Source organism: Cryptotermes secundus, unplaced genomic scaffold (genome assembly GCF_002891405.2).
Source record: "Cryptotermes secundus unplaced genomic scaffold, Csec_1.0 scaffold349, whole genome shotgun sequence".
Classification (NCBI taxonomy): Eukaryota; Metazoa; Arthropoda; class Insecta; order Blattodea; family Kalotermitidae; genus Cryptotermes; species Cryptotermes secundus.
In genome coordinates, this window is record NW_019739217.1 from 284,037 (window position 1) to 304,014 (window position 19,978).

At 41.2% G+C, this 19,978-nt stretch overlaps 2 protein-coding genes across 4 annotated transcripts in view; one reads left to right on the plus strand and one right to left on the minus strand.

The window, feature by feature from the left end:
• Positions 1-1,850, plus strand: part of LOC111871708 (paired mesoderm homeobox protein 2-like) — a 31,067-nt gene extending 29,217 nt beyond the window's left edge. The window contains exons 5-6 of the mRNA XM_023864982.2: positions 1,170-1,316; positions 1,426-1,850. Coding sequence (XP_023720750.1) covers positions 1,170-1,316; positions 1,426-1,568 — 290 coding nt within the window. The 3' untranslated portion in view covers positions 1,569-1,850. The remainder of the gene's footprint in view (positions 1-1,169; positions 1,317-1,425) is intronic.
• Positions 1,851-7,312: 5,462 nt separating this feature from the next.
• LOC111871706 (dual specificity protein phosphatase MPK-4) overlaps positions 7,313-19,978 on the minus strand; it is a 31,825-nt gene continuing 19,159 nt past the window's right edge. Inside the window, exons 6-8 of one of the 3 annotated variants that reach the window (XM_023864975.2) lie at positions 15,236-15,462; positions 13,015-13,144; positions 7,313-8,039 (exon numbers count right to left, since the gene is read on the minus strand). In XM_023864975.2, coding sequence (XP_023720743.1) covers positions 13,041-13,144; positions 15,236-15,462 — 331 coding nt within the window. In that variant the 3' untranslated portion in view covers positions 7,313-8,039; positions 13,015-13,040. The remainder of the gene's footprint in view (positions 8,040-13,014; positions 13,145-15,235; positions 15,463-19,978) is intronic. The other 2 variants (XM_023864974.2, XM_023864973.2) reach the window with 2 other exon arrangements.

A 19,978-nucleotide genomic window follows, 5' to 3' on the forward strand; every position in this document is an offset into this window, starting at 1 on the left:
GAAGCAAACGGTAGTCGGCTTATCGACTCAGGAATGTTAGCTCTATGCGTTCATAGCTACAAAACGCGGTACTACAAAAGCTCTGCCCACAAAAAAAAATTAGTTCGGTTTCTTTTGGGTACCCCATCGTATAAGAACTATACAGTTTCTACATTACAACATGTTTCGGCCACTATTTGTGGCCATCATCAGGTAGGACTCATACAGTCACTCTCAACTGTCTCTGCTATTCCCTTTCCATTGGGCAATGTGTACAATTGGGGAAGGTCATATTGTTGCTTATAACGTAGATTTTTAGTTTCTAGACTTAAACATATACTGTATAAACTATATAAACCTTTGTCCGTTTGTTCCGAAAGGTATGCTTTATTCGCAGTAGAAACGTCTTTAAATTTTAATCGGTGGGCACGTGGTAGCGTAATTGGTTGAGGCACTATGCTACAAGCCAGACGGTCGCGGGTTCAAGTCCCGATGAAGTCACTGGCTTTTTTCAATTGACCTAATCCCTCCAGCCGCAGTATGGCCCGGGGGTCGACTCAGTCTCTAAGAGAAATGAGTACTAGGAATCTCCCTGGGGGTAAAGGCGGCCGATGCGTAAGACTGACAACCTCACCGCCATCTGTAAGCCGATTGTCTGGAAAATGTAGGAACCTCAACATGTAACAATCCTATGGGCCTCCACGGTCTGTTACAAGGATACCTTTACTTTTTTTTTACTTTTACTTAAAAATGTAATTAAATTAAAATATAATAATTTGAACTAGTTAAAATTAGACCAATATTGTTTAATTTTTATTCTTGTTATTAAAAAAATAATTTCATTTAGGTATGTAGCCTTGTGTAATGATTATTTCCTTGATAAGCACGGTGTACCGCTGTAAACATCAGTCAATGGAGGTAAAGTGGAGAGGAGCTCTAAAAGTAGCACCTGATGATGGACGAAATTAGTGGCCGAAACATGTTGTAAAATACGGACTGTAGTTATCCTAGAAGTATACATGTACTGTAAGACTGAAACTGAACAACATATTCTACAAACAATATGACGCTAAAATACTATATTACTACTCGTATTTACCAATCATCCTCCTCATCCACGTCATAGTAAAAAGAATAGCCGCAGCTGCATCCTGTGCAGCAAAGTGTAATTTGTACTCTGACCTTCGCAGGCACGTCTCAGCCTGACTACCTGAGCTATGACCCATCGTGGAAGACAACTCCTCCAGGTTGCCCTCAATACGCAATGCTTCCTAGCACACCAGCACTCGGCAACCTTCCAGTGGCTACGCCGTCCTGTGCCTTTATGTCTTCCACAGGTAGGCAACTATTCAAGTCAACTCCGAACTTTATTTTAGGGTACTGGAATAACATCGTTTTATATAGCTACAAAAATATTACCGAATATTTGTGCTTTTTACTTTTCAGGTGTTTCGTCACCCTACAACGCTTCCACTTTGCCTGTATCACACCAGTCCTCAACCGTGGGGACCGGATATAGCGTCAGTACCAGTATTGCCAACCTTCGCTTCAGAGCGCATGAATATTCTCTACATCCGTCACAATTATAGTGAACAGAAGGACAGAATAGCAAACATGGCGGAAGAATATTGCCAACCTGTTAAAATGGGTACTATCCAGAGAAGCCCACAAAATGTATGCACACTTCATTGTACAAAAATATCTGCTTAGAAAATGTATTGCTAACCCTGTCTTGCCATTCAATATGGTGGATCTGAAATTCATGTGACTAGCACCATCTTCCGAGATTAAAATCGGGTAATGTTTTGCTATCATTCAGTCCAGAAATTTTGTCGTCTAGTCTGTTGTCTAAAAACGTAAAAAATAGAATATATAAAACTATAATTTTGCATGTGGTTCTGTATGGGTGTGAAACTTGTTCTTTGAAATTAAGGAAGAAACATAGACTGGGGACGTTTGAGAACAAGGTAAAGGTAAATTTGTCCCTGTGCTTAACTAATTAAGCAGTATGCCATGAAGGTGTATGGGGAAGTGGATGTATAGATCCACATTTTCTTAACCTCGGCACTGGCTGGAGGTGAGTGGTCAGCTTCAAGCTCCAGCCGCTTTACCCACGGGGAAAGAGCCCCCGGTATCCATTGGATAGGAGGTTGGGTGGACCCCAGAGTAGGTCTGGACGACGTGGTGAAGAGAACAATCCGACCCTACCGGAACTCGAACTCCGACCCCTCGGTCGTCAGCCTGCAGCCAGTCGCTATACCGACTACACTATCTGGGTTCTGTTCGAGAACAGGGCGTTGAGGAGAATACTTGGACCGAAGAGGGATGAAGTGACAGGAGGTTGGAGAAAACTGCATAATGAGGAGCTTCATAACTTGTACTCTTCTCCAGGTATAATTAGAATGATCAAGTCAAGGAGGATGAGACGGGCAGGGCGTGTAGTATGAATTGGTAGAAGAGGAATGCATATAGGATATTGGTGCGAAAGCCAGAAACAAAGAGACCACTAGGAAGACAAAGACGAAGGTGGGTGGGTAATAATAAAATGGGTCTTAGAATGAGGATGGGGCGATATGGACTGCATTGATCTGGCCCAGGATAGGGACCAGTGGAGGGCAACCTTTGGGTTGCATAAAATGCTGGGGAATACTTGATTAGCTGCACAACTGGTGGCTTCTCAAGAAGAGGCTCAGCTGCATGGAGTTAGTCTAACACCTTTTGTGAGAGCATCACACTACACACAGTACAGTACTTTTCGGTTCAGCTTTAAAAATGTCCGTAGATAACCTCTTTAAAGTGTGCATACAGTTTTTGGGCCCATATTGTTGTACGGAACCTCCCTATGGACAATATTGGCGAATGAAATTGAGAGACCTCTAAATTGCAATCAGGACATTAATGAGCAGCATTTTCTTCTGAAATAAACGCATTGCTGACTATGGCCATATTTGATATTAAAGTATAATGCACCTTTCCCACGAGTGTCTGTGGTGCTTCTTGGAGAGAATTTGATTTAAATTGAGGTGTTTCCATGCAGCCACTTGACTGACCATTTACATTTAGAGCGTACTAAGATACTAAACTTGTTAGAATAATATCACTGCTATCTAGAGGTCAGCTGTGGACTTCTCGTCAGAGGACACTGCAAAGCACCTATCACTGCCACCTGTTGATGCCATCACACGCTCTTACTCGCAAATACTACCATCTCTGACTATTAACATATATGTCGACAGAGTAGCAAACATCGGACTTCTATATATGAGGGCAGGGGTTCAGTCAACAAATAGCCATAAACTCGAAAACACATGACTCTGTCCCTGTCGTGAATTATGGCGCTGAGTTAGGCTACAGACTTCTCTAATTGTGTAATCGGGGATCGAAAACGGAATCTTACTTAGGAGGCAAATATGCTTAGTCCTTCGAAGCGTGATGTTTAGTATAAGAAACAGTTACTACCTCACAGAAAATACAACTTTGTCTCCATTACCAGAATCAACAAGTTAATGTTGTTCACAAAAATACTAATAAATATATATATATATATATTACAATATAACGTCGTCTTCAATTGAGGAACAGACTATAAGGACTCTGAAAACGCGTATACTCGTAACTCCGGCAAGCTGTATCAATGGAGCTGTGGGCAGAGATCGCCTGTCATTGCTCAAACACGGTAGCTAACCCCTCACGTTCTCGTAATTTTGTACTGTTGTGCAAATACCCACACTCGGACCATGTAACGCACACAACTCTCACTTGCAAGTCAACAGCTCTGCATTTCCTAATCTATTTCTTCGTACAAAGAGATTTTTAGACTTTCGTTTCCAGCTGATCGTGAAAATACAAGAAACTGATTATGCGGCAACAGGCCGGTATTCCTACGTCACTGCAATCTTAAGTAGGGGCACTATGCTACACGCCGGAAGGTCGCGGGTTCGAGTCGCGATGCGGTGCTTTTTTAATTGGCCTAATCCTTCCAGCCGCACTATGGCCCTGGAGTCAACTCAGCCCCTAACAGAAATGAGTACCAGGAATCTTCCTGGGTGGGCTAAAGGGCGGCCGAAGCGTAAGGCTAACAACTTTACCGTCACCTGTGAACCGATTGTCTAGAAAATGTGGGAACCTCGACGTCTCTCAACCCTATGGGCCTTCACGGACCATTACCTTTTTCTCTTTACTGTGCCCTTAAGTTGAAACCTACTCTCAACTGGCTGCGTAGTGGTTAAGGTACTATGCTACAACCCGGAAGGTCGCAGGTTCAAGTCCCGATAAGGTCATTGGATTTTCTTCAATTGATCTAATCTTTCCGGCCGCACTGGGCCCTGGGGTTTACTCAGCCTCTACCAGAAATGAGTACCAGGAATTAACTAAAAGATTTTCCTGGGGAGTAAAGCGCGGCCGGCGCGTAAGGCTGACAACCTTACCGCCATCTCTGAGCCGATTGTCAAGGTAATGTGGGACCCTTAACGTCTCACAACCCTATGGGCCTTCATGGCCTGTTACAGGGATAGCTTCACTTTACTTTACATCACAATATACTTTTAGTTTGTGGTCTGACGCAAAGGGCTTGAAAAAAATTGTAATGTACATCTACACAGCGACAAGACCGTAAAATGAGTTGTTTTCTTTATGAAAGAATTTTCGATCTATCGACACCCGTGAGATTAAGCGGCCGAACATGCGAGATATCGAGAGTCGCACGTACAATACCAAGAGCCCTAATGTGCCTTGCACAGCAGTGGAACGCATAGCGTGGCATTGACTCTTCACGATCCCAGCGGCAACTTCACAAACGCAGAAAAGACGCGTTACGTGTCGCTACTAAACATGATATTATCAAGCGATCCAGTGGCTACAGACGGATTTGGATTAGTAATCGGATTAACTGTACTCATAGCGGCTCCGTAGTCTAGCGGTAACGTTCCCATCTCATGACTCAAGGTACGCGGGTTCAAACCGGCGGAGGTCGCGGAAATTTTAAGGGCGGAAAAATTCAGGGAACAAGTCCTCCGGGAGGGACTTTAAGCCGTGGGTCCCACGTCGTAGATTTACGGCACGTAAAAGATCTCGTGTCTCTAGGAGACCTCTGAGCAAAATTAGGCAAAATGTTTCCCGCCCAAGTAGTTTCCAATGCCATCGGTAGATGGGGAAGTTATCGGGTACCAATGCCAGTAGAGGGCCGAACTCGCTGGCAGAAAGGGGAGAAATATCGGGTACCACTGCCAGGAGAGGGCAGACCTCGCTGGCAGAAAGGGGAGATAGCGGGCACCAATATTGGTAGGGTATGGATACAGTAGAAATTAAAGGGGGACGTACAACAGACTATTAGTCGCCGTGCATGGGGAAACCCACCCCTTCTATACTGAATAACTGAACTGAACTGTACTCATTAACCACTCGTGACTACACTTTACAAATCCGTATCGCGCACGCACACACACACACACAATATAGTGTTCTCAGTCACGGTCTTCATTGCGCTGCTTGGTAGCGCCTTCCAACAGCGAACGATCCACTTCCTCTGGGTTCCCGAACTGACCCTGCAACTATCAGCTAACTAGCTGGTCCTCGCTATATAGCCTCGGGACACAACGCATAGAACACACTGCTTCCAACATACACAGTGTCCGGGTTCTGTTAGGACTGTGATCACTAAAAATACAAGACGTGAATTATTTTCAAAATTTCACTCATTTTATTCAAAATAGTCTCCTTCTGAATCAATTGAAGTTTTCGAAAACAGTCACTGTACTCCTTTTGTGGAATCGCATTTAAACCTGCGGTGCATTCCCTTTGGATGTCCTGGATGGTGTCGTGACGGTCTCCTTTCATCACCAACTTAACTTCTGGGACCAACCAGAAATATGCTGGAGCCAAATCTGGCGAATATGGAGGATGATCAAGGACTGTCATCCCCTTTCTGGCCAAAAAATCGCGCACGATCTCTGATTTGTGCGGTGGGGCATTGTCATGGAGGAGCGACCAAGAACCTTGCTCTCGATATCCAGGTGGAATTCGAAGAATTCTCGCCCACAAACGACTGAGGACTCCGAGATAATAATCAAAATTCACTGTTTGACTTTCTGGCAGAAATTCCTTGTGAATGATTCCTTTGGAATCGAGGAAAACGGTTAGCAGTGTCTTTACTCGACTCTCTTGCAAGCCCACTTTCTTTGGTTTCGGCTTCTTTGGGCTCAACTACGCTGCACTCTGCCGCGTTGTGAGAGGCTCATATTGAAAACACCATGTCTCGTCATCAGTGACAAACGTGTTTGTAAATTTTGTACCACTTTGTATCACTACCTAAAAATTCCGATCAGTTGAAGAGACTGCCGTAGAAGGAAGGTCGGCTTGGTCAAACTCTACGAAGCAGGGCATAACCCAGGATCGGGGGACGACTACTAAAACAACGGCCACTGAACATGTAACTTGCAAACTGATGGTCAGAACTGTGGCGCCACAACATTGGCGCAAGGCACCGCACAAAACTGGCTTGGGAACGAGAGTTGCATTCGCTGTCTGAACGAGAACACACAATTATCAATATTCAATAAATATCGACAGAGAAGATGTTGTAGTCATTTGTCTTATTTTAGAAAGGTTAAGTCTCTTTCTTTCTGAAGAAATGACTCACTGCTATCGAGGCGGAGAGGACCAGATGAGGCAGAATAATACATAAAAAATTGTGATTGACTTTAATGATAATTACCTTGTAAAAGCAATAAACGAACAATAAAGTAAGGTGGTAAAGTAAAGTTATCCTTGTATCGTGCCGCGGAGGCTCCCACATTTTCTAGACAGTCGGCTCACAGATGGCGCTGAGTTTGTCAGCCTTATACGCCGGCCGCCCTTTAATCCCCAGGAAGACCCCTGGTACTCATTTCTGTTAGAGGCTGAGTCGACCCAAGGGCCATAGTGCAGCTGCAAGCTTTAGTTCAATTGAAAATTTCAACCTCATCCGGAATCGAACCCGCGACCTTCCAGCTCGTAGCATAGTGCCTCAAGCAACTACGTTACAGTGTGCGCCGCAAGTAAGGTGGCATGTGCAATTTTAACATTAACAAGACATTGCCAGGAAAACGCCCATGAGGAAGACTGATACAAAGCCTTGAAGAGCCTTCATCATGAGACAACAGAGCGACGCCGCAGAGGAATATCTTCATCTTCCATTAAGGAGAAGTGTAACCACAAGAACCAAACCGCTTCTAGATTATAACAAATATCGAACTAGTTCGCTTGTGGACTAAAGTCACGGAGTTTTTTATTGAACATTATTTTGTAAATAGACTAACTGTAATGATTTTAGATGTTTTATCAAATGAATGTACACCTTAGTATTAGTTAAGGATATAACATTTATATCTATGACATGTAATAGTAATTTCCATGTGTTGATATCACCCTTCTGAAGATTTTGACCGAAACATGTAAAAGATGAAAAATTAAAAACACAACCTTCATCAGTCACACTGGACGGTGGTTAAAAATCTTATATACTGATACCAAGATGTGAAACACATGCGGAGAAGGGGGAAATTGAGAAGCCCTGGGAACAGACAGCCAGACAGATCTGGTTGCTAGAGGACTCAGAGGAAGGTGAAAATGTCTGAGAAAGTACAAGAATAATAATCTCATATTTTAGCTCATATGTTAATTCAGCTCAGGAAATTATTTTCACATTAGAATATTCTCTCTCTCTCAGTTTAACCTCAACATGAAACATATTTTAACACAACTGTTTCACATTAATGTACATCTGATGGCAAAACAAATACATTATTATTCTGTATAAAAATCCATGAATTCATATAAATTTTTACATGAGTGCATTAACCTTCAATTAATACTTTAAAATGCACTGCCTGCCATCTGCTTCTTCTTACTTTCTGGCTTGGTTCACTTTTGAACACTGGTGGACCTCCACGGGTCTACACGGCGTCACATCCCAGAAGGTAGCACCGTTCATAGTCACTGCTGGTAGAACCTACAATAAACTGATCTGCACCAAATCAATTGAAGGGAACCACCATATGCAGAAATTCTTCTACACAATACATCTGTAACCAATGACACTACATCTTACATTAGATCACTTTATGCTTTACTGCGGTTTACAAGGGCAACATTGATGTTAGCCATATATATCTCATCCTGTATAAAGTAAGTAAACCCTCACTAATCCGGTTACAGCTAACCTGGATCAAAATATGAAAAATTCTGTTCATGAACGAATGAACTCCTTGGTTTTAGTCCACAAACGAACTATACCGACCGCGCGACCGTCGCTAGTTGGCGAAGTTAGGCTGAAAACCCACCGACTAGACTAGTCGCGAGCGGCTAGCCGCACTTTGTCGCGCGCGTCCATTACTTGTATATACTAGGCACGCAACAGCTCTGCCGCCTGTGTGCCGCGTTCCAAAACTTAAACGCGGGCGGCTCATAAAAGCAATACAAATAACGGCCGCGAGCGACAACACTCGACAAACCGTGCGCGGCTGGTCGCGTCAGTGGGTTTTCAGCCCTAGTGACAGCTGTAGCGAATTGAGGGTGTCGCGTGGTCAGCGCTACAAATCCCCACGGCCGTTAATTTCGGTTTTCTAGACCGGAGCCTCTATTCCCTTGAAAGAACTCCTCAACTATCCACACGAGGCTGAGTGAACCCCGTTTCAGATCCACTACTTCTCAGAAAATCTGACAGCGCCAGGAATCGAACCCGGACCTCTGGATCTGTAGCCAGAAACTCTGACCACTAGATCACACAGTTGACTAAAAAAAGTTGTTATTCCTGTGCTTAACTAATTAAGCACTATACCATGAAGGCATATCAGGAAGCGGATGTATAGATCCACATTTTCTTGACCTTGACACTAGCAGGAGGTGAGTAGTCACTTTCATGCACCTCCTGCTTTACCCCTGGGGAAAGAGCCCCTGATACCTATTGGATAGCAGGCTAGGCAAGCCCCAGAGCCAGTTTGGACATGGTGAAGACAAAATTCTTGACTGTACCAGGACTCGAACTCTGCCCCCTTGGTCATCCAGCCTGTAGCCAGTCGCTATACCGACTGCGCTATCCCAGCTCCTATTCACAGTTGAGTACATACTTCAAAAGAAGCATGGGATTTAGGAGCAAGAGGACTTTCAGACTGTGTAGAGGGCAGCTGGAGACTGAAACCATGAAAGAAAATATCCGAGATTGACTTTAGCTGGATGAAGGAGACCATGGATTTCATCTTCTGACAGAAGGAGAAACAGCTGCAGTGATATTCTTTTATTTATTTTCATCAGCATTACCCACAATATTACATTTTATATTTATTTGTTTTCTACGGTTTCTTTGTCTATTTGTTTTTTTTTTTCATTATTCCAGATGAACTTCCCCCATTTAATCCAGATTGGCGAGGGTTTATTGTATTTGTAATGCAACATTCAACACTACCCACTACTGCATTACATGTGCACATATGAGTAACTAATGTATTGTCATAATGATAATCACAGCATAAACATGTCAAATATTTGGTTTAGTATTATCGACCATATAATCTTAAATAATGGCGAAGTTTTGGACGTTAACAAATATTCATTTTCAACACCTTAAACACCATATATATCATATTTCACAGAACAAACAATTAAAGCTATTTTTCTTAAACTGTTAAAACATGCAATGCAAAGAAAATTAAATACAGTTTAACCATAAATGATATGGTATACATACTACTGCAATACTTCTTAGTCCTTTCGTACAGCTTGATGAAGAATTCATGGTGCGTGCATACAAAATGGATTGCCTTAGGGGCAAGGAGACTAGAAGAGGGCTGTACTATCGATAGTAACAAGCGGAAGGATAGCAATTTCCTTTCTGTCTGAAGCATCATCACATCAGATCCTGCAGACTGTAACACTCAGTCTAATTTCTGACAAAAGTAAAGCAGTAACATGTAACCTGGTTGTCAACAGACTATCACAGCCATGGCATCCTCAACTCTGCCTGTCAGATCCCAGTTTATCATGCCTCAGTTAAGTGCTACAACAATCCATGTGGAATTTGTGGTGGATAAGGCAGTACTGGGACAGGTTTTTCTCATAGTAATTCATCCCCACTGATCACAGGCATGAACTGTCTTCGCCCACTCAAGCACTGGGATCATGGGTTAAAATCCCACTCGAGGCATGGATGTCTGTGTTAATTCTGTGTATAGGTAGAGGCCTTGCAACGGGCTGATCCCCCATTCATGGAATCCTACCAACTCTGAAAGCAGCCAAGGCCCAACAAAGGTCTGTAGAGCCACGGCTCTATCTCTCTCTCTCTACCTACCCACTCACCCGTCTACATATAGACTACATCCCACAGAGGCTCTCTATTTCTCCCCTCTTTCGGCACTTTCACTTTCGGCATGAGTACAGAAAGCTAAACAAACTTTGCTACAGACTAGACACCACTAATGTGAATGGCCCCCAGCTTCAAATGAAGAAGCGTAAAAAACCTCATGGAGACTTCGGAAATAAATAAGTGAAGTCCCTTATCGGTTGAACAGTATTATGTTGGTAGCGGCTACATGTGAACGCTTCTGACTAATCTCCTCACGGCCACTTTGATAGTATGCGGATGAGGCAAGTTATGAGTAGAGGATCAGGGAGGTCCCGTCCTGGGTATTGCATCAGTAACATGAATCATGACGAAATGTTGGGTCAAATATGCAACATATTCTTGCATGGAAAAGAAAAATTGTACACACACGACCATGATTAAAAATTTGAACATATAATTAAAAAATATATATGATAAACATTTTAAAAAGGAAATATGCAGTATAAATATCTTGGAAAATATGATGCTTATTCATAAAACAGGCAAAATATGCATTTATATGCACCATCAAACCATGTCCAAAATTTAAAAAATTAAGTAATTCATACATATATCCAAACAAGCATAGTTTCTGGTTGCAAGAAAGAAATATGCATTTGCATTAAAATCTGGTCCCTACTCATTACTCTTCACACAGGTTTCTTTCTAGTTAATTAGCTTTTATGACATTTACTTTTTATTGTGCAATAGAGTTGGTATATTCTTACAGCTCTACCAGGATTTGAACACACGTATCTCAGTGCCCAGTGCTGTGTTTCCCTTGCCCCATCCGTTCTACTGTGATGTTGCCGCAACTGCTTCTACTGCCTGAGCTCACAACTGCACAACTGTGCACAACTGTGCCACAACTGTGGCTTAAATGAAGAGTGACTCTCACAACCAATTCCAACTTTTCTAACTGCCGTCTCAAGACCAGACTCTAATAGTAGCTGGCCCTTGTTACACAGCCTCGGCACAGACTGCACCGGGAACACCTCTCCCAACAGTTTTTATATTGTTGCATCACACAGCTATTGCACAGACCACGCAGAGAACAGGATTTCCCATTTCGTTGCGTGTTACGAATCTGCTGCCCAACAATGAGCGCATCTGCAGAGCCGTTCCCTAGCAACAGATGTCTCTGCTGGCTTTACAGTTCTTGACTTGAGCAAATATGCCACAATATTATAACCCAATATGGAATTTGCAGAATGTAACAAAAAGATGCAGGATAATGTAATCAGTACACACACAGCCAAGTGACATCCACTTATTCAGACTTCACACGAAACAGAATGAAGATTAGTCTCCTGGGATGTGTGGCACTGTTGCTTTGTATGTACGTTAGGTACCAGTGCTGCAAAGGAAGATGGCAGAAACAGTAAGGTTCCTTTGCAGGACTGGTACCTATTTTCCAAATGAGACAGCATCACAGCCCAGTAGACTACAATCCTAATATTCACTGACATTATAAAGGTAAAGTTCTTACGCTTAATTAAATAATCACCACTTCATGAAGATGTATGATGGAGTGGAAGTATTCATTCATTCATTCATTCATTCATTCATTCAACAATGGCACTACAGCACTTTGTTGGGCCCTGGCCTCTTCTGCAGTTTCATAATCTTTTTACGCAGATGGTAGAACTCCTTGGAAAGTGATTAGCCTGTCGCAAGGCCGCTATCTACACACAGAACAATACAGGCACAGAATAAATACACATACAGACATTAATGTCTTGAGAAGGATTCAAACCCACGTTCCCAGCGTTCGAGTGAGTGAAGACAGTTCATGCCTTAGACCACGGGGCCACTGTGGAGGTATAGCTACACATATTTTAACCTTGACACTAGATGGGAATGAGCGGTCAGTTTCATGTCCTGGGCACTTTATCTCCTAGGGAAACAGCCACTCGTGACCAGTGGATAGAAGACATGGTTGGCCCTGCAGTTGGTGTCTGGAAGGTGTGCAGAACAGACAAATCTCTTGCTCCTGGCAGGAATTGAACCAATTCCTTGGCAGTCCAGCCATAGCCCTCGGCTACATCAACTAATTTGTCACGTTTAGAACTTGAAATTTCAAGGGTGTTTGAGAACAGGGTGCTGAGGAGACTATTTCAACCAAAGAGAGATGAAGTGACAGGAGGCTGGAGAAAACTGCATAATGTGGAGCTTCATAACCTGCAATTTTCTCCAAGTATAATTAGAATGATCAAGTCAAGGAGAATGAGGTGGGAAAGCAAGAGAGAAAGAGACCATTAGAAAGACCAAGACATAGATGAGTGGATAGTATTAAAATGGATCTTAGATAGGATGGGGTGGTATGGACTGGATCAATCTGCCTCAGGATAGGGACCGGTGGAGGGCTCTTACAGTAATGAACCTTTGGGTTCCACAAAACGCTGGGAAGTTCTTGAGTAGTTGTATAATTAGTGGCTTCTCAAGAAAGGCTCTATTCCATGAAGTTAGTCAGAAGGAAACAAAATGGTATTCTTCAGGTCTTAAACTCCTTGCATGATTCAAAACATTACTGAACAGAGAAAATGGAGGTAAGACCAAAAAGAGAAGCGCTTTAACTCTAATTTATGTATTTTTGCTTTCTTCAGACTGGACAGGGCAACAGTAAACAGAATAGCCATTCTGTACAAATCATATTATTATTGTTTGCACTTCCATTTTACCTTGCAGCTTCAGTGTTGTCTATCTGTCATACAGTCACCTGAACATTCTGCACCATGTTACTCCATTCAACTTTTGATGGCACCAAATAAAATGCTGGTGAAATTTTTGAACCACATGGACATTGACAGCCTGTGAAAGAAAACATAGTCTTCCTGAGGCCTGCCAATTTGTCTTTATTCTGTCCTTATGTAGAAGTCATATATTAGTAGTTACAGATAGGACTAACAGATGGCAGAGGTAACAATGCTTCAGTCAGCATTGAAGTCTTAGGTAGGCCACACACTGGCATGCATCAAGACATGTAACAGTCAAGGCATGATGTCTGTGACATGACACAAAGAAAGGGTCACAGTTGAAATGAATGAGATTATGAAAATACCGCACACCAGTCTGAGTCATGATGCTGACGTCTCATAATCTCAATTTCAGTGCTCAAAGAACAAAGTTGACTTGTGTATAAACTTTTAAATCAGAGTTGCGTCATTCTGTGCATTAAGGTAAACATTTCCTGGAATATGAAATGTTGCACAATTTATTTACAGTATATTTCCTGACTATCCATGCAGAACCCAACTTAGATCATCCATTTGTATGCATGAAACAACTCTATGATGACCAGATGGATATTTACAAATTTTATGGGAAAATGTCCAGCTATTCAATTCATTTAAACTGGAAAATTCTATCACTTCATATGAAGGCCTATGAACATTTCTGCAATTATCCTAATACATATACAACTGCAAGAGAGAAAAATGTTTTGAACCAAAGCTGTTAAGAAAAATGACTCTTCAAGATACACAAACAAATAGGACACTACGCGTACATTTTGAGTTTCGGTACATCTAGGATTACTCATCTTATTCAATAACCTCCTTCTCTTCCAGGAGCATGAATAATCAGTATTTTTTTACACAATATTTAGCTTTACTGCAGGACTCTACCGACATTTTACGGAAACAATACTTATACTAGTAAACATAACACTAGAATTCATAAATATGTTTTCTTTCACATATATTTTATTGAAAAGTTTTAATTGGAACAGTTCCAGCCCTTCACTGCAAGCATTTAAATCCCTTATTCCCAAATGACTGAGGTCAACAGTAATATTACATTCAAGCATCCTCTTGCATTGAGGCATAACTCTCACTCACCTCCATCTTTATTGCAACCTGTATACACGTGAGAACATACACATAAAGGGGGCAGAAACATGGACACCACAAAATGGAGAGGGAATTTTATTCTCAAACAAACACATTTTACGATATGGAACAATGTGGAAATACACTGACTTACGATCTAGTGCAGTGTGACAGTTGCAATAAGAGAACAATTGCCTGAATATGGCCAAGTAGGGGCAAAACATGTAGCAATTAATGTGATTTTACAATATTATATTTAAGCATCCTGTTGCACTCTGTATGATATAAACTCCATCCTAAGTGCAACAATTTATTGTAGGTCTTTCATCTTGCTTTCTTCTACACTACATGTTTCGGCAGCAAACGGCCATCATCAGGTGTATACACTCACGTAGCTGTTACACTGCATTGCACACGTAGTAAAGATAAGCAGCGGCACGCACACAGGGAGCCTACACAGAATAACATATGTACAGTGCTGAGAACAAGAAGTAGCCGCTACAGCACTATAGACATAGGCCAAGTAACCCTGAGAATTTTAAATTTTAAAATTTTGGGGGAAAAAAATTATAAAGGAATTTTTAAAATTGGAACTGAAAATTTTAAAAGTGCCAGTTCATGAAAGTCAAAATTGACGTGTGTAGGTAACAAAGATAATGTACAAATCAGACAAATATCAGCGAAGTAGATTCTGTTAGCAACGACAAAGGGAACAATTGGGAAGACCAGTGTTTTAAATTTTAAACTAAGTGCAGTGTAACAGCTACGTGAGTGTATACACCTAATGATGGCAGTTTGCTGCCGAAACATGTAGTGTAGAAGAAAGCAAGACGAAAGACCTACAATAAATTGTTGCACTTAGGACGAGTTTATATCATATATAATGTGATTTTATTTTCATTTTAAATTAGAGAGAGATTGTGAACAGATCTAAGTTGCATTAAGAACAGAGATGAATGAGTGACTGAGGTCAAGAGAATAATTGTAATTTTTTAAGAGAACAACAGGACACTCAACAAGTCAGCAGCCTGCTCAGCACTCAAGATAACTGCAACTATGTAAAACACATTACCCATAATCCAGCTGAAGGAACCCAACTTCGACTTGCATTTCGGGCAGTGAATTTTCCCTTGAAGTGACTGCGTGACTGATGACATCCAAGCAAGAGGCTCCACGAAGTATGTTTCGGAACACAACATCATCGCTTCTCTGTCTTCAGTCGACCACTTTTTATCAGTCCATGATGGCCTTTCTTTTGGTATGTGAGGTAACAAGTTTGATGCAGACGCTACAATGCGCCTGAAAGTAGAGCTCAGTTTGTACAGATTCTTAGTGCTACACTCTACAAGCAACTCTCCTCACCCTGGTACCTCCAGAAAAAGAATTCAATATTACCATGTGGAAGACAGTAGATTTCTATTAAAATCCCTGTAGCAGCGAACCTGTTAAAAACCCGCAGGTATCTCACAACTCACATGATAGTTGCATGCACAAGACTGGTCACATAATTCTAAATCACTGTTAGTATTCCTCTCTCTGATTTTACTGGCTTACAATTTTCATTGAAAAATACTTATCTCATTCAACTTGATACAATTTATTTCAGATGTTCACAAACCTGAATTTTCTTACATAAAAGGTAAAAAGGTAAAGCTATCCGTGTAAAAGGCCATGGAGCTCCACAGGGTTGAGACGTAGAGGTTTCCACATTTTCTAACAATCAGCTCACAGATGGCAATAAGGATATCAGCCTTATGCACCAGCCACTCTCTACCCCCAGGAAGATTCCTGGTACCCATTTCTGTTAGAGGCTGAAATGACCTCACAGTCATGGTGCAGCTTGAAGTATTAGGTCAGTTGAAAAAATCCTGTGACCTCATCAGGAATCATACCTGCGACCTTCCGGCATGTAGCATAGTGCCTCAACCAACTACGCTACCATGTGCCCCCAAACTTTCTTATATTGCATAAATAATTTCATTATATTTCAGCATATTGCTAGTGGGGTGGGACTAAGTCCCTTGCACTGCGGCTACTTCTGGCCTATTGTACCAGCCCCAGATGATAGGTGAGGGTGATTGTGGAGCAATTGGTGGAATGAAGATTGGCAGGGGAAACCGAAGTACTTGGAGAAAGCCTGCCTGAGCTCCACTTTGTCCACCACAAATCCCACTTGATAAGAACCGGGATTGAAGCCGGGCCACTGCGGTGGGAAGGCAGTGATTAACCGCTTGAGCTATGGTGCGGCCTCATGTTTCAGCCTTAGTAAATAACTAAATATGAGAAGTTCAGGGAAGAAATAATAGCCTAATCTCCTTTCACTCATTACATACAAGTAGCCCCAACATGGACAGCACTTAAGACAGTGTGTCCAACAGTTCTTCTATTGTTGCATGTGTATTCATTGCCATGGAAATGTGTTTATTAAGCCATTGCCTGCTAACGTCCACCTCTTCTGGCTCCAATGTTCCAGCTTTCAGGAATCATGTCAAACTGCTCTTTCCTTCCTTAAGGCTCCTCAGCAATTTGAGAGGCTGTGATGTTGGTATTACTGATGGAGGAATTTATGAAGTTTGCTGTTGAGATGGCATCAGGGGTCATGATATACATACCAAGTTTCATAAAAACTGGTTCAGGCATTCAGAAGTTAATAATTGGGGGGGGGGAGATACACATGTGGACACAGAGACCCACACAGACAGCATGGTAATCTCTTAAGCATGCTTTTACTTTTTCAAAATAAGGAAAGTAGGCTATAAAAGTATCATATAAGGGAGAGTCAATAAATAGGTCACATATGTATATAAAACATGTGATATTCAAACCTGGAAGAATATTTATTTGACATATCCTCCACCAACATCATTACACTTTTACCAGTGCGTTAAAACCCACAGCATACACGACTCTTTTGACTGCTGTCTCAGCCACTTCAGCACCTCTATTTCAACCTCTTTGTCCTCGGGAGAATTTCTGGACTCAGTTATGAACCATTTTATGTGATAAACATATCATGTTATATTTTAGCGTCCTGTTGCACTGATTTATGTCCATGATTTATTCTAACAGTCTTACAGTGCATACATTTATTCACCTTACTCTTCTCTCTTGCACTACATGTCACATGATAAACATATCTTTATGAACATCCTTTGCATTGCGTCCTTTTGCCTTTTGACTGCTGAAACCAGCCTCTGAACATGCACATGTACACCTGCTTCCTAAGATTGTCATGTAGCTGAACTGTGCTGCTACCTAGTGATACACATAGAGAACCTAACACATCCATTACAGCTGTTTCCTAGTATGATGTATTGTTAATGCAGGATTTGGGTAGGTCAAGGGATACATGTAATGTGGAGCTAAAAATATAATGTTTTGCAATCAGAGGAAAATTAGGACACTTACAAGTTCCAGAACTAGTTTTTTCTAATCTTTCAATATGGAATGCCTTGCAATGCTCATGACATAAGCGTTCAGTTTGCCCTGCCAATTCACATTCCACCAACTGCTCCCATATTCATTAATCAGCCTATCATCAGACACAACATAGCCTTGATAATGAAAGCACTGTTAACCAACCAGCTTAAAGAAAAAGAAGATAAATGAAGAGTTGTAATCTATCTCTCCATCAAATCAGACATTTACACAATGGGGTTGCCCGTCAAATAGTATCAAATATTAAATAACAACATACAACATAACAACGGGCCTCTGAACACCACATCAGCCATTGTGTATATAATACGAGGGGGTACCCAAAAGAAACCGAACTTATTTTTTTTTAAACTTATTTATTCAAATTTTAAGCACAAACCTTCAATCCCTTTCAAAGTACTCTCCACTTACACTAATACACTTGTCTAGTCTTTTATTCCATTTTTCAAAACATTGTCTAAATTCATCTTTTGAGATGCTTGACAGCGCCTCCGTCGTTTTTTTCCTTCACCTCAGCAACATCAGCAAAACGCTTAAAAAATTTTGATCATTTCGGGACTCTTCTTTCGAAGCACAGAATGCTTCCACGCGACCTTGTTTTTGTTCAGCAGTCAGCAGTCGTGGCACGAATTTCGCAGCCACCCTTTTCATTCCCTAATCTTCTGTCAAAATTCGCTGAAGTGAGCTCCAAGTCACTCCCGACAGCTCCACAATTTCTTCAATGGTCCGTCGTCGATCTTCCTTGATGATTTCACGAATTTTTTCAACATTTTCATGTGTTCGGCCCATTGCAAAAACGACAATCACACAAAACAGTTGTCACTATAAACTCTGCCGAAACTAGTCCTTACCTTCTGAAGCAACGGTAGTCGGCTTATCGACTCAGGAATGTTAGCTCTATGCGCTCATAGCGGCAAAACGCGGTACTACAAAAGCTCTGCCCACAGAAAAATTAGTTCGGTTTCTTTTCGGTACCCCATCGTATGTCCGTGTAAGCATTACATATATTACAATTACAACTGCCAACTTCCAAATATGATCACATATACAACTTTTAACTATACTTTTGACTATGTAAATGGTTATTTAAGACTTCAATCTTTATTGCAATTTATATTTTATATTCACTCATATCATTTGATACAATTTTATACACTTACAAGTTTAGCACTGTATCCTATATTTGACATGCAATTCAATAACGAAAAGTTAAATGTATTTGCCTGATGATGGCCTTTCGAAGGCCGAAACATGTAGCAAAAGTATCTCCTAGAGCTACTTACACGTATTATTGATTGTTGTGTCATGACGGTTTTCAGTAAGAAATAAGATAAAAGAACTACACATTGTAGAATAACAACGGGTCCTCACAGACTGCACATTCTGTAACATCTGGTTCTGTATACTGAACATAGGAGAAGCACTGCATCCTTGTCAGTAAAGATGCACACTTTCATCTGATATACAACATCGAACTACTAGATCAATTCTGACTAAAGGTTTTTGCCTTTGCACAATAATACCATCAGATTCACTGATGAGCTTCATAAAAGCAAGAACACATAATGGGACCCTCCTAAACTTTCCAGAATACAGTTCATAACTCTGACTTACAAGTTAATGCATTCCTGAAAACAAGTTACTTATCATAACATGGGATATACAGGATTACATTCCTGGAACTCAGAACTAAGCCCAATTTTTAAATATTTTAACCCATATTATGCTATAATTGTACTGATATTAAATATTTAACATAATAAAAATATTAACATGAAATGAGAGAATATTTTATGTCCCATGGATAATTTAGGTTATCACTCGAGCCACCATAGGATTTACAATACTGATGAACAATTTAATTAACATGGGAGCTTCCTGAAGGGGTCCGCTTGGCAAAGAACTTCAAAGAGTGGTCACAGGGGTGTTGGGGCCTCCTGAAGCCACACTCAGCATATCTCCTTGTAACAAGGAAGAAGGTCTGCCAGAATGTTGTTACCCTTTTAACATAAGCTCAGTGGTTTGCATGATGTTCAGTGCAGCACCCATACACTGCAAAAACTCAGCCAAAGGTTTCAAAATCCAATTTGTAAGCCTGAAAATCCACATCATCTGACTAACGGATATTAATTTTATCAGAAATTCATTAGGTCGCAAATTGTAAGTCAAGGAATGATTGTGCATTGCATCTTATAGTAATTCAATAGAGAATTCCAGAATTTGCATACATACCAAGACAAAATATTGCAATAAATGAGGCACTTACTTCATAGCAAGGAAGACTATCTTTCAAGAATACATGCCCCTGAAATCCTCAAAATGAGACCCATGAGCTATGTGAGTCTACGTCAGGCTGTCTCTTACACAGGCACAGACA